Below are 14,057 nucleotides of genomic sequence, written 5' to 3'. Positions count from 1 at the left end.
TTTTTTTTTTTTTGAGACAGGGTTTCTCTGTGGTTTTGGAGCCTGTCCTGGAACTAGCTCTTGTAGACCAGGCTGGTCTCGAACTCACAGAGATCCGCCTGCTTCTGCCTCCTGAGTGCTGGGATTAAAGGTGTGCGCCACCACCGCCCGGCTGTGTACCTCCTTCCTGAAAGAGTCAGAGTTTGTGCTGGCAGGACAGCCCAGAAAGCCAGCATTTTAAAACAGCGTAGCTTTTTTCCTGCTACGGTTGAAAACCAAAAAGCATGTGGTCAGCTTTTCATCAACACTGTTTAAGTGTTTCGTGGCAGGACCTCTTAAAGAGCTGCAGGGTTTTGCAGCTAAAGCTGAGTCAGGAAGCCTCTCTTAAATGAGAGAACAGACAATTATAACATCTAACAGTAAACATAGGTGTATTTAAGTTTTATGTATGTACACACAGTGAAAAGGAATTGGGCAAAGTGGATGCTCTTGGTGGGCCCTACCAAAGACATGCCACTGCACAAAACACACATGTAACAGAGTCAGCACTGTGAACCAGGCAGGGAATACCTCAGAAAAGATGGCAGGACTTGGTCACCTGACCTGGCTCTCAGTTAAGATGGCGGTAAAGTCACCTAACCTCAGTCAAAATTGTGGCAGCCACATGTTGTACGGAGAAGCCACTTTTTTTGAGCTGTGGGAGTTTTATCTAGAGGTGTGATTTGCTCTGTTGCCAAGCCACCATGCCACAAGCCACGGTGGGGAGCAAAGGCTGGAATTGAAAACAGCTGCCTCGTGGATTCAACCAATCTTTGTAGCAGTGGTAGGGACAGTTTGAGAAAAAGCAGAACTGGTGGGACACCAGCGAAGCATAGTTTGAAGGTTTATACCATAGCTGAAAATGCGAAAATCACTGCAGGGCCTGTAGAAGAGCGTCCTCTCTCTATAGGCGGGGTGTTAAAGCCTGACTGGCTCCAGTCTGGGAGACCTGGAAGCCAGAGCAGCTTAGAGGCTGCTCTGAGCCCTCTCTCTCTCTCTCTCTCTCTCTCTCTCTCTCTCTCTCTCTCTCTCTCTCTCAGCAGGAACAACTTACAGGTGGTCCAAAAGAAAAGAAAAAAAGCAAGGAGAAAGAAAAATGAATGCACCACACAGCCTGTGCAGTGCTAGCACGGGAGGACAACCCTGGGTCATCTGGTCATACTTTTAGCTATGGGAAGCAACCAGAGATGAATGTTAGCGAAGGGCTCAACCGTAGCCATGAAGGTTGTGGTTGGGAGTTGGAAGGGGAAAACTCACCACCAAAGCCGCTGGTGTACATGGAGGTCGGCATTTAGGCAGATAGAACGCAGAGCTGCTGTGAAGAAACCTGGTTCCCAAGCCCAGGGTTCCACTTATCCTCAGCCGGCCCTCCCATGGGCAGGAGGGAATGTGGAGAGCCTGGCCGAGTCACAAGCACCAGTATTATGATCATCGTGGCCGTTATTCTCAATGACATTAGAGAAGAATGCTGCCATGCTGAGTAGGGTCAGGAACGATGAAACCAGGACAAATCAGTACTAAATTTCTCCCTGAAAAAGGCTTGCATGTTTAGATTTACCAAGAGCCAAGGTAAAGAGGGAGAGGTGACCACTGTGCTATTATTTATTCAATATTATTATTATTATTATAGTATAACAGTAAATCACCCAAATAAAACATCTGAACTAGGCATTGCAGTTCTTGCCTTGAATCCCAACTTGGTATGTAGACAAGAGGATCATGAATTCAAGGTCATCTTAAGCAACACAGTGAGTATAAGGTTAACCTGGACTACACACCATGTCTGCCTGCACACTGCCATGCTTCCCACCATGATAATGATGGACTAAACCTCGAAACTGTAAGCGAGCCCTTCAATTGAATGTTTTCCTAATAAGAGTTGCCGTGGTCATGGTGTCTCTTCACAGTCATAGAAACCCTAAGACAGGCAAAAAGTCCAGGTCTTTAGCTGAGCCTCTTTTTGCCTCCCAAGACCCACTTGTGACCCCTTTTCAACAGATGCACATACACACACACAGACACACACACACACACACACACGTTCCTCCAGGTTTGTACGACCTGTTTGAACTTTCTTATTGATTCTGATTCCGAAAGGGCAGAACTGTCTGTAGTACCTGTGTCCCGCCGGGATGCCTGAGTTGCACAAAACTAAGCAAACATCTGTGCTTTTATCACCCTGTCCCGCCCCTCTTTCCGGCCTCCCAGGTCAGGGAATGACACTGTGGTGAGTCTGTCAATCAGCACCCATCAAACACTGCAGTCTTTCCTCTGAGCTTTCTCTGTGTGTGTCTAGGGGTGCCTGGAGCTGACTGGGACATAACCAGAGGGCAGCTTGGACCTGGGTGTGTGTGTCTGGGTTCCTGGTCCTTTCTTGACTCTGTGGCTTTGTTACTGTACAACCCCAGTGTCCCCACCCTGTCTTTGGTTTCTTTATCTGTTCAAAGTGAGAGATAGTTTAAGTCAGTGTTTTGCAACTTTTGTCTTGTTTTGTTTGAGACAGGGTTTGTCTGAGTAGCCTTGGCTGTCCTAGAACTAACTCTGTAGTCCAGGCTGGCCTCAAACTCACAGAGGTCTGCCTGCCTCTGCTTTCCAAGTGCTGGGATTAAAGGCATGTGCCACCACCGCCCAGTGCTTTGCGACTTTAAAAAAAAATAGTGGCCTTTTCTCAAAGGACACCTAAAGGAGCTTTGGCATTTGGGGAATCAACTTAGGATATGTGTGACATTGTTGGCTTCTACCCTGCTTTTGCTACAGGGTAGGTGACTTAGTTGTTTATTATTCCACTGAAACATCATAACCAAAAGCAACTTGGGGAGGAAAGGGCATATTTCATTTATACTTCTACATTGCTGTTCATCACTGAAGGAAGTCAGGACAGGAACTCAAACAGGGCAGGATCCCGGAGGCAGGAGCTGATGCAGAGGCCATGGAGGGGTGCTGCTTACTGCTTGCTCCCCATGGCTTGCTCAGCCTGCTTTCTTATAGAACCCAGGACCATCAGCCCAGGGTTGGCACCACGAGGGATGGCACCTTTAACACCCGATTCTGTGTTACCCTCTCGGTACAGTTCGCATGCCACTGTACTGTGCGCTAGTCGGGTAAGGGCCTGGAGATTGAAAGAACACACAAGAGACCTGGGTCATTTGAAAGGAGATCAGCCGAATGCCATTTATTCAACCTTGGGGAAATCCTTATATACCTAGCTGCTGCACATGGATTTCCACCCAGGCAGGTGGGAAATTACCACACCAAAGATGGAGTCAACAATGCCCTACAGCTAATCACCAGGCGGGGCAGAGGGAGCACAAGAACAAACAGAATGTTTTAGTTAGCTGACCAGAAACTGTCCTCAAGATGAACCCCAGGAGCAGGGGTAGACCCGGGCCCTACGGGCACCACCCACAATGGGCTGGGCCCTCCCCAAATGATCAGCAATTATGAAAATGTTCTATAGACTTTCCTGTCTACTGCTGGTAGATATTATGAGTCATTTTCTCAGTTAAGTACAGGTTATGACAAATTAACAGAAAACTAACTGGCCCAGTAAATGAGAACACGAGTGTCAGCAGGAACAAACCCTTCTGCTGGTGCTACCTGAACTCTTGGCGACACTGAGGAAACCACCACTCCAATGGCTTCTCTAGGACGCTTTTTTTTCTTTTTAATATTTATTTATTTATTATGTATACAATATTCTGTCTGTGTGTATGCCTGCAGGCCAGAAGGGGGCACCAGACCTCATTACAGATGGTTGTGAGCCACCATGTGGTTGCTGGGAATTGAACTCAGGACCTCTGGAAGAGCTGGCAATGCTCCTAACCTCTGAGCCATCTCTCCAGCCCTCTAGGACGCTCTTGAAAAGAGGCAGACTGGGGGGCTGAAGAGTGTTCCTGAGACCCCAAGAAGAGCTAGCACAGTCCCTGGGCTGACTTAAGTCAGAGCATCCTCTCCATCCATGTGTGGGAGGTATAAGGAAAACTTAGGGTTCAGTGGATGACTCCCTTACATAAGGAAGTCCAGCCCTCATCCTGAATCCTGGGCTGTGGGCCAAGCTCTGCTTTGGCTGCAAATAGTCAAGGTTAACCAAAAAGTCACAGTACAAAGGCCATCCAGGACACCAGGCACAGTGTCCAGGGGACTTCTCCTCTTAGACAGCAAGTAGCTAAGGTCTCTGTGTCTCCTCTATACCCAGCTGCCCTGCTATGCTGGTCCTTGGCTCTCCTGCCTGGTTTCTGAGGCTCAGTGTATACAGGCCAGCTCCATAGACACTATGATCTCTGGTGGATGGTAGCCCTTCCCTGTAGGCACAACTAGCAAGGTGGGATCTGTAGTATGGATGATGGGGGAGGGCCCAGGCCTGGGCCAGCCCTGGGGGCTGGACTCTGACTACAGACTCTCCCCTTGTCAGTATAACCATTTCCACCTCCAGAGTCCAAGGGTCCGTGTCTCAAGCAGTCTGAGCTGTGCTAGGCACGACAGAGGGACACCTGGTGGGTGAGCAGCATGGGCTTTGAGGAGCTCCTAGACAAAGTGGGTGGCTTTGGCCCCTTCCAGCTGCGGAATCTGGTGCTAATGGCCCTGCCCCGGGTGCTGCTGCCCATGCATTTCCTCCTGCCCGTCTTCATAGCCGCTGTGCCTGTCCACCACTGTGCCTTGCCTGGTGCCCCTGCCAACCTCACTCACCAGGACTTGTGGCTGGAGGCCCATCTACCCCGGGAAACTGATGGCAGCTTTAGCTCCTGCCTCCGCTTTGCCCATCCCAAGGCTCTCCCCAATACCACCTTGGCAACAGGGGCACACAGCTCTGGGGAGCCTGAGGGTGAACCCACCACAGTACCCTGCTCTCAGGGCTGGGAGTACGACCGCTCAGAATTCTCCTCCACCATTGCAACTGAGGTACTTGAGCCCAGAGGGTGTGGGATGTGTTAGTGCCTGTCACTACCTTGGGGATTGTTGTGTGGGTGTGAGATAACCTTCCTCTGCTCTGAGAGTTTTTGCTTGCCTGTGTGTAGAGTCTATGGATGGAAAGCCCTGAGTTGAGGTCTGGGTTTGGACTGTCATCTGTTATATTCACTGGGAGCTGATGAAGGCAGGGGAGGGCTAAGGTGGCTCCAGAGTGTTGGAACAGAAAGCCGAGGAGGATGTCCTTGCAGTAAGAGATGGATAAACTACAGAGGCCTCCATTTCTCCCCTCTCCCTCATTTCCAGGACCAGGTCTGAGATTTACATGATTCATCCAGAAAGGAAGGGTGGGTGGAGATAGAGTCTCCCGGGGTTGGGGGTGGGGGGAGGGAGAGGACAGCAGGATTCCTGGGCGGTGGTGATGGTCCAGGGAGAGGCAAAGCCTTCCCTTTCTGATGCTGAGGTTGCTAGCCAGGGATGGGTATCTTCCGGAATGTCAGAGTTGCCCTGGAGCCTGGAGAGGAGAGACTGGTGCTGGCTGGAGAGGGACTCACCCACATGAATCGCCCCTTCCTGGCTTGTCTGCAGTGGGACCTGGTGTGCGAGCAGAGAGGGCTAAACAAGATTACCTCCACCTGCTTCTTTGTCGGGGTGCTGCTGGGGGCTGTGGTGTACGGAAACTTGGCTGACAGGTTAGACAGGCACAAGATAAATAAGGGACCAGGCGGAGGGGGCTCCCTCCCAATGGGATCTGACTTTGCAACGGCCCTTTGCAGGTTTGGCCGGCGCCAGCTTTTGCTGGTGGCTTATGTGAGCTCCCTGGTGCTGGCCCTGGCATCTGCCGCCTCAGTCAACTACATCATGTTTGTCATCACCCGAACCCTCACTGGCTCAGCCCTGGCTGGTTTCACCATCATTGTGTTGCCACTGGGTGAGGCGGATAAACATGGGAAGGCTTGCAGGGCCGGTGGGAGGCTGATAGAATTAGATGGGCCCATCTGGCCCTTGCTAACTGTCTTCCTGTCTCCGATGGCTCCATGGCTCCGGGTCTAGAGCTGGAATGGCTGGATGTGGAACACCGCACTGTGGCTGGTGTCATCAGCACCATCTTCTGGACAGGAGGAGTGCTGCTGCTAGCACTGGTTGGGTACCTGATACGGAGCTGGCGGTGGCTTCTGCTAGCTGCCACCCTGCCATGCGTCCCAGGCATCATCAGCATCTGGTGAGAGCTGCAAGCAGCTGGGAGTGACAGATACGTACAACCAAGAAAAAATTAACTAGACTAAGGTTCTAAAACAGGCTGAGGAGATGGCTTACCTGGTAACAGCACACACTGGAGGACCCAAGTTCAATTCCCAGGACATACATCAGGCAGCATGCAAGCCCAGCTCTAGGGGATCAAACACCTCTGGCCTGTGTGTACATATGTGCACACATACAAACATGTACACATGCATATACCACACACATACACACACACACACAAAGAAACTAAGAGATGCAGAAACAGAGTCGGGGACCAAGAGACAAAACAATATCAAGAGAAGCCAGAAAAACAGAAATCAATAGAAAGAAGATGGCACAAGACACAGGCATGGTGAGACCGAGACTGAGCCAGAGAGAGGTAGTGATAACAGACCGGAACTGAAAGGCAAATGCCAAGGGTCCGATGAAGACACACAGGCACAGGTAGTAAGAAACAGACAGGAAAGACAGTGGTCAGAGTCAGACACTGCCAAGTGGCTGGGGTTTGCCTTCAAGGGACAAGGATGGGACGCGGTGTGCATGGTGGTGGAAACTAAGGCAGGAGAATGGAGGGCCTGGCAAGGTGGGTGCTTTATTGCCTCCTAATAGGGAACTGTGTATCAGTATGTTTCTCCAGCCCTCATCCTGCATCTTCCTGCCAGAAGTGTTGGCTGTGTTGGGGGCTAAGGTTTTGAGGGTAAGATAAATTCAGTTGAGGGGGCTAGAGAGACGGCTCAGTGGTTAAGAACATTGCCTGCTCTACCAAAGGTCCTGAGCTCAATTCCCAGCAACCACATGGTGGCTCACAACCATCTGTAATGAGGTCTGGTGCCCCCTTCTGGCCTGCAGACATACACACAGACAGAATATTGTATACATAACAAATAAATAAATATTTTTTTTTAAAAGATAAATTCAGTTGAGTAAGCAAAGGACACCTTGGAAGACTGGGGAGTGGGTTCTAGGCCTGAATAATGAATCAGGGAAGAGGTGGCTTTGTTTTTCAAGACCAGGGTTTCTCTGTGTTGCCCTGACTGTCTTGCAACTCACTTTGTAGACCAGGCTAGCCTCAAACTCGTAGATCCACCTGCCTCTGCCTCTGAGTGGTGGGCTTAAAAGCATGTGCCACCACCACCCAGCTGCAAGGTAGCTTTTAAATTGGGCCCAAACAGGAGTTCATGGGACTGAACAGTAGGAGACCAGGGGCAGGGATTGGGGGTGGCCATGTCTTTTCAGGCAGAAGGGGCTGCATGAGTCTATAGTCTGGAAGCTCAGGAGGTAGAGGTAGCTTGCAAGGCTGGTTTCTGGCTGAAGGGTTCTTTGGCTTCTCCCCTAGGTGGGTACCTGAGTCTGCACGATGGCTTCTAACCCAGGGCCGTGTGGAGGAGGCCCGGACATACTTGTTCCGCTGTGCCAAGCTCAATGGGCAGCCTGTGAGCGAGGACAGCCTGAGCCAGGAGGTAAGGGTGACAATGGATATAAGAGAGTACCCAGGGGTGGGTGTCTATGTGCCCCTTTTCCTGGGCCCACCATATATGACCAGAAAAGCCTTTGTCTTCCAGTGGAGAGCACCTAATGGTCTTCCAGTGGAGAGTAGCCTGCCTGGCTCTGGTGGGCCATCTCCTTTACTCCAGGTCCTCCACGTGTACTCCCCATCCCCAGTACTGCTGGGGAGAAAGAGAGATGCAGAGAGTGCACAGGCTTCTGAGACAAGCTCTGATGGCACAGACTTGCTCCTGCCCTCACCAGGTCCTGAACAAAGTGGTCACTGTGGAACGGGTGCTGCGAAGACCCTCATACCTAGACCTGTTCCGAACCCCGCAGCTCCTACACATCTCACTGTGCTGCACGATGGTGTGGTAAGAGGGGCTGAGCTGGGGCTGGGTGTGAAAAAGGTGAGGGCCGAGAGTGACTGGGGAGGGTAGACAGGGAGGGGACTCTGACGGAGGCAGGCCCAGTGGAGTAGGCAGCTCTGTGACTTGACATCTATCTTTGTGAAATGAACTGGTTGCTGTCAGTTCCTGTGCCACAGGGTTGCTACTAAGATTGGGGTAAAGGCATTTTGGCCACTGGTAACCTACTGGGGATTATGGGTGACTAGGAGTGAAGGGGGACCTCTAGGCTGCCAAGAGGCAGGAGGGGCGAGGCAGAAAAGGGCTCTGGAGGAGCTTTGTGATTCTATTCAGGTTTGGAGTGAACTTTGCCTACTATGGCTTGATTCTGGACGTGTCCGAGCTGAGGCTGAACGTGTACCAGACGCAGCTGCTGTTGGGGGCTATGGAACTGCCCTCCAAAATCGTGGTCTACTTCCTCGTGCGTCATGTGGGACGCCGCCTCACAGAGGCTGGAACACTGCTGGGTGCCACTCTGACCTTTGGCATCAGCCTGCTGGTGTCTCCAGGTGAGCTGAGGTCTTGAGGCCTGGCAGTTTGTCTTTGCTCTGGGCAGACAGTCTGGCTTGCACCCAGGGAGTTCCTAGAATCATTAAATCTAGGAACTAATGATTAGTTAGTTTCTAGAATCACTGCGAGAATCCCTTTCCCTCCAGGGACCAAGTACTGGGTAACAGCTCTGTTGTTGTTGGGAAAAGGGTTTTCTGAAGCTGCCTTCACTACAGCCTACCTGTTCACATCTGAGTTGTACCCTACTGTGCTCAGGTGAGTTGTGGTCCCAGGCGACTGACTTGCCTTAACAAAGGCATCTGTAGTCACACTGCCCTATCTGTTCTTTAGCTACAGCCAGGTACATTGTGGTTGTTTGCCCAAGTCTTGGAGAGCACAGGGAATTTTTTATCTTTTGTACTGTGTGACCTTGGGCCACATTAACCTTATGGGGCTCCTTTGAAGAAAACAGTTCCAAAAATACCCATCCTACTCATGGTGTTGCAGAGCCCTTGGGGATGGTCTCTGGGTACAAGGCAGGGGCCTCCCTTCGGTGTAAGCTACAGATCTCCCTTCCACATTACCGGCTTATAGCTCCTTGTAGCGGTCCCTGAGCAGCACTCTGGCAGAATGGGAGTTCCATCCTCTGGTGGGTACTGGGTAGGGAGTGAGAAGGCACTATCAGGGGCTGCCAGCCCAGGAGGGGAGCCTTGTGATGCATGTCCCCCTCATCCTCTCTTGGACACAGACAGACAGGATTGGGACTCACTGCACTCATCGGCCGGCTAGGGGCCTCTTTAGCCCCACTGGCAGCCTTGCTAGACGGAGTATGGCTGATGTTGCCCAAACTTGCTTATGGGGGAATTGCCCTGCTGGCTGCCTGCGCTGCACTCCTGTTGCCGGAGACAAAGGTGGCACAGCTGCCAGAAACCATCCAGGATGTAGAAAGAAAGAGGTATATGTGCATGTGTGTGGTATTCATGAGTTCAAATGCCTAAGCCCAACACTTGAGTGCCAAGGGGAAGACAGTTGCACAGCTACATTTGACATCTGTACATGTGTACACAGGTGTTTTGAGGTGTATGCCCTGTGTGTGTAAATTGTATACATAAAATCATACATAAGTCCATACCTTTATGTATATACTGACATCCATGAAGAGATACACCAGAATATGTCCAGACGCATATGGGAATGTGTGTGCTTGTTTGCAAGGAGCCCCGAGACAGTCCTTGAAGGCTCCAGGACTAAACCCCACCATGTTCCTGACCCCTCCTTCCTCCTTGTCCTGTCCAGTATTCAGGAAGAAGATATGCAGGTCCGGAACTGAGGGAGACTAGAGATAGTCCTCCAAAGGAGCTCTGCGGGACCAGAAACAGAAGGCAGGCTCCTGAGACTGGGACATCACAGCCCTGTGCCTAAAAATGAAGTTGCCACGGGCACCTTCTGTATTCTTTCAGTCTCCAGCAACAGGACAGCCTCCCAGAATGCACTGAGCACCCCTCATGCCTCGGGGATTCTGTAAATTAAGATGCCTCCTGGGTTGGGGCAGTATTGAGGTTTGGAGAGATTCCTCCATTGACTTGATCCTCAGCTCTGATTCTGGCTTTGTCACTGTTCATCTCCCAAGTGGAAAATTAAACTTCCTAGCAGACAAGATACATTGTCACACTCAGACTGAACAAGAGGATTCTAGGAATGTTGCTGAAGGACAGTTCTCTGCTCTTCTCTAGTACACGAGACTGATGGGTGTGCTGTCTCTGGTGCAGGGATAGGATCTGCCCAAGGACAGGACCAACAGATGGAGCTGCTTGTGCCCCTGCTCTCCCATCACAGTCTAGGCTTCATACCTACAGAGTTAAAGTTATGAGAGTCAACATTTTATTAGAGAAACCAGGAAGCTGAGACTCAATAAATGACCTCGATGAGTATACGTGGAAACTCCAGCATTGCTGGGAGAAGGAACTGGGAAGCCAGGAGATCACCATTCTAAGTGGGGTAGCCTATCCAGATAGGAATTGGGAAGCAAAGAATTGGCAGAGCAAGTCCAGATTTAGGTCTACCACAGGGCCTAGGCCCAGACCTCTGGGATTTCACTGTTTTCCTCCCAAAAGGACTAGGGAATTCCAGAGCTTCCAGTGGACCGAAGAGAGGGTGGGAGGCCTGAGTTAGGATGATCAGTCCCGTGAATGGCTCATTTGGATCTTATCTCCACTGGGTCATAGATATAGCAGCCCACATTGCCAATGTTCACACCTGAAGGAGAAAGTCCTGTCACCAAGGGCTTTGGTGGAATGAGTGTTGAGGGCTAAAGGGAGAGGGGAGGAGCTTGGGATGTCTGACTACAAAAGTTCTTCACACATTCCCATAGGCCCCAATGTCTGGGATCTGGCTGCCCACCTTTGGGGCCAAACAGGTATCCATAACAGGGGATGTGGCAGTAGGGTATGCCATCATGCTGGAAGACAGAAAAAGAATCTCCTTAGTCTGTCTCTTCCTACTGGACTCCTTCCTTCAGCATAACTTGCATTTCTGCCTTGCTCACCTCCGCGTGACTCCCAGCAGTCAAGGTCTTCCTACAACGTTGGCACCTCAGGCAGGGTCGGTGCCAGTTTCTGCCCAAAGACATCACCTTCTCCGCTGGTAGTGGAGAGAAGTGGTAGCTCTTTCCATCCTAGGGACAGGGCAAGGCCAACTCCCTGCCTCAAGTCACCACCCTCCCCCTCTGCTGCCTAAGCAAGGTTTCTGTTGTCACTTACCAAAATAGACAGGTTCTCCACATCCAGGGCACAGTGAGGTCTCCCCAGTAAATGTCTTCATGTAGGGAGGGCCTTTAATGGGGAAGAGGCCCCAGATAGGGCTGTGGTGGGGACCAGGCACTAAGCAGAGCCCTCCAGCCCCTGCCAGTGTATGGCACTGTCCACTTTCCAAACCCATTCTTCCCCACCACACCATACCCCAGGCAGCCATGAATGTGCCTCCCTTGAGCTCAAGACTCATCCTACCCTATTGGTCATCTTCACTGGGGACTACCTGCTGCCTTGTCACCCTCCCAGGGCCTCAGGAGCCCACTAGTTCAACGTTTCAGTGCTGGCAGTAACTCAATCATCAGGAAACCTGAGCTGATACAGGAGTTGCCCAGGGCAGTGGTGTCAGGTGTTGGGGAGCATGGTGTCACTGCCCACTGTGGGGAGTATAAGGAACAGGGATAGAGAAGAATCTGAGGAACTGGCCCATCCTAGTGAGCCCTAACTTTAGGCCTTTCCTTCTACTGCTCTGGCTAGGGAAGGGGCCCAGACTCCAGGTCAGTTTTCCTTCTCGTTAGCCGTCACCTGTCTTCTCTGGGTGTTTCTTGAAAAATGAGTGATCATGCTATCTGCCCAGTTTTCCTTTTAAAGTCAACTCACATGAGAGAACAGAAAAAAAAAAAACAAACAAAAACCAGGGCCACTGACAGGACTGCCAAGAGCAGTCACAGGCCTGTGGCACAGAGGGCAGGAGACCCAGTGTCTACTGCAGTCTGAAAGGTCCAGGGAGCAGGACAGGTGAAGCCCACCTTCACTTACTTTTCTTGGCCTGGGGGAGGCCAGCCTTTGGCCTTGGGGGTCTAAAGTTGCTGGGGCTGAGGGAAATGCTGCTGGTAGGGGAGGGAGTGTGGGGACTGTTGGGATAGAAACCCACACCACCAATGTTGACACCTGCAGAGAGAAGACCCAATAAGGGAAATCAGGCTCTAATTGCTAGCCACAGGGAGAGTTCTGAGGCCCCGGCCCCTTCTAAACTGGAACTTACCTCTAGGTCCAAAGAGAGCCCCATAGCAAGGCTTGTGGCAGTATGGCCTCCCGTTGTGCTGGGCACAAGCACAGGCAGAGGAAGGGGTCATTCAGGGCCAGGGGACATGCTCACTGGCCTTTTCATTACTGGCCTCAGGTGCAAATGTGCACTGTGACTATTCTGATAGTGATGGGTGAGAGCTAGTATTGTCAGATTGCCACTGTGGGCTAGAGATTGAGGGTATGGGTGGGAGACAAGAGCAGTCGCTTACCCCTCCCTCAAAGCCATGGGCCAACAGCATCACTGAGACTCCCAAATTTTGGCTGGTATGAGGCCCATCAGGTGAATAGCCCCTGATGTTGTCTGCTGAGGTTGCCTTTGGCAGGTTTCCAAGGCTGAAATTGTGGTTTATCAGGGTGGGGGGTGTGATAGAGGGCTGTCACCCTGGTCAGGCCTCACCTCTGCATGCCCACCAGGGGACAAGACGCTGTGGCAGCGCTCACATTTCAGGCAGAAACGGTGCCAGTTCTTGCCTAAGGAGCTCACTTTCTCGGCTGTGGGGAACAAGGTGGATCTGGGCTGTCAGGAGTCCAGCTCAGCTCCAGGTGCCCTCCTTTTGTCCTTTCAGCTTTCCGGGGGAACCAGCCCAGCCGGTCTCGCCCTCTGGAGACAATGAATAGTATCTCCAGGAGAAAGTTTCAGCCCACCCTGGTGCCTCTTGCCTTAAGCTCTTGGTGGCAGACACACACACACACACACACACACACACACACACACTCATTCACTCACTCAAATGATACAGGGACCCCGGGGGCTCACACTTATCTTTACTCCTTGGTTCTAGCCTCACCGAAGTAAACTGGTTGCTGGCAACGTGGACAAGTCCAGCTCATGGTTCTTCATAGGACAGCCTAGTCCAAACAGCAATTCTAGGCACCGGCAGCTAAGTCCCGCCCCTCTGCCAGCCCCACCCACTGTCCAGCTTTGGTCTCATCGAGTTGGGGCCGCCCATTGGACACCAAAAACTTTGAGCTGAGGGACTGAGGCGATTTATCAATTTATTTTAAAGAACTTCAAAGAATGGGTGGAACCCAGACTTGGGAGAGAAGGAGCCCTGAGTTCAATGGCTCGTTTTCTAGGTCAGTGAAAAGAAACAAGCAAGCATCAGGCAGGCATTCTTCTAAGTGGTTTAATTCCTCCTTAGTGGAGCAGGGCTGAGAGCAAGGTAATGTGAAGTCCACCTTTCAAGTAAATCACACACACACCTTCATTTTCTTGTTTGTACAAAGAGTAGAAACATGGTAGCAGTCTCCATTGCACGGGGTTGTAATAGATAAATTAATCTCAACAGTGCCTGGCACATGACTGCTATGAAAACAATATGAAGAGTCCCTCAGATGAACTCATAACCCAGTCTGTAAATTCCAAAATGTGGTCCTGCTCATAATCTATGACTTTTGCATAAGATTATCAGACTTGTTAAATTTAGAAGTTTAAGTTAAACACCAGCCATATATTTCTAACTCCAAGACTTAAAAATGTTGTGTAGCCACTGATCACCATACAGGGGTGCAATGGCTAGCTACAACCCAATGGTCACACAGCTGGCCCTAGTTAAACTAAATGGGTCACAAACAAAACCCAAACCTGAAAACCATGAACCTGGGAAGTGACTAATAGGAACCGGGGTGGTGGAGGTGGTGAGAGAAGAGACGATAAGAAGGTGTGTGGGAT

General features: G+C 51.0%; 2 protein-coding genes across 4 annotated transcripts; one reads left to right on the top strand and one right to left on the bottom strand.

Moving 5' to 3' along the window:
* The first annotated feature begins 4,524 nt into the window (after nt 1–4,524).
* Nucleotides 4,525–10,241, top strand: Slc22a7 (solute carrier family 22 member 7). 2 transcript variants are annotated; one of them, XM_075978929.1, is made up of 10 exons: nt 4,525–4,917; nt 5,512–5,615; nt 5,700–5,854; nt 5,977–6,145; nt 7,505–7,628; nt 7,918–8,027; nt 8,355–8,569; nt 8,717–8,825; nt 9,298–9,504; nt 9,853–10,241. In XM_075978929.1, exons 1-10 carry the CDS (start codon nt 4,525–4,527, stop codon nt 9,887–9,889), a joined length of 1,623 nt encoding a protein of 540 aa, XP_075835044.1. In that variant the 3' UTR covers nt 9,890–10,241. The 2 variants fall into 2 exon arrangements, with proteins under 2 accessions (XP_075835044.1, XP_075835043.1); XM_075978928.1 differs by having other exon boundaries at nt 9,846–10,241.
* Nucleotides 10,242–10,651: 410 nt separating this feature from the next.
* On the bottom strand, nt 10,652–13,216 carry Crip3 (cysteine rich protein 3). Of its 2 annotated transcripts, XM_075978927.1 has the most exons (8): nt 13,174–13,216; nt 12,783–12,877; nt 12,342–12,399; nt 12,116–12,247; nt 11,309–11,380; nt 11,095–11,189; nt 10,950–11,007; nt 10,652–10,805 (listed from the first exon to the last, which is right to left on the bottom strand). In XM_075978927.1, exons 1-8 carry the CDS (start codon nt 13,214–13,216, stop codon nt 10,744–10,746), a joined length of 615 nt encoding a protein of 204 aa, XP_075835042.1. In that variant the 3' UTR covers nt 10,652–10,743. The 2 variants fall into 2 exon arrangements, with proteins under 2 accessions (XP_075835042.1, XP_075835041.1); XM_075978926.1 differs by having other exon boundaries at nt 10,652–11,007.
* Nucleotides 13,217–14,057: the final 841 nt, after the last annotated feature.

The sequence above is a fragment of the Microtus pennsylvanicus genome, chromosome 7 (assembly GCF_037038515.1).
Source record: "Microtus pennsylvanicus isolate mMicPen1 chromosome 7, mMicPen1.hap1, whole genome shotgun sequence".
NCBI lineage: Eukaryota > Metazoa > Chordata > Mammalia > Rodentia > Cricetidae > Microtus > Microtus pennsylvanicus.
The sequence above is the reverse complement of the archived record's forward strand: the minus strand, read 5'-3'. Positions and strand labels throughout refer to the sequence as shown.

Bases quoted from the DNA above. Each gene is read 5' to 3' on its own strand.
- Slc22a7 (XM_075978929.1), top strand. From the start codon at position 4,525: ATGGGCTTTGAGGAGCTCCTAGACAAAGTGGGTGGCTTTGGCCCCTTC. The intron at 4,918-5,511 runs GTACTTGAGCCC...GCTTGTCTGCAG, and splicing joins CCTCCACCATTGCAACTGAG to TGGGACCTGGTGTGCGAGCA. The intron at 5,616-5,699 runs GTTAGACAGGCA...GGCCCTTTGCAG, and splicing joins TACGGAAACTTGGCTGACAG to GTTTGGCCGGCGCCAGCTTT.
- Crip3 (XM_075978926.1), bottom strand. From the start codon at position 13,216: ATGAGCTGGACTTGTCCACGTTGCCAGCAACCAGTTTACTTCG. The intron at 12,878-13,173 runs GTGAGGCTAGAA...TGTTCCCCACAG, and splicing joins CCAGCAACCAGTTTACTTCG to CCGAGAAAGTGAGCTCCTTA. The intron at 11,381-12,115 runs GTAAGTGAAGGT...TCCCCATTAAAG, and splicing joins CCTCCCCCAGGCCAAGAAAA to GCCCTCCCTACATGAAGACA.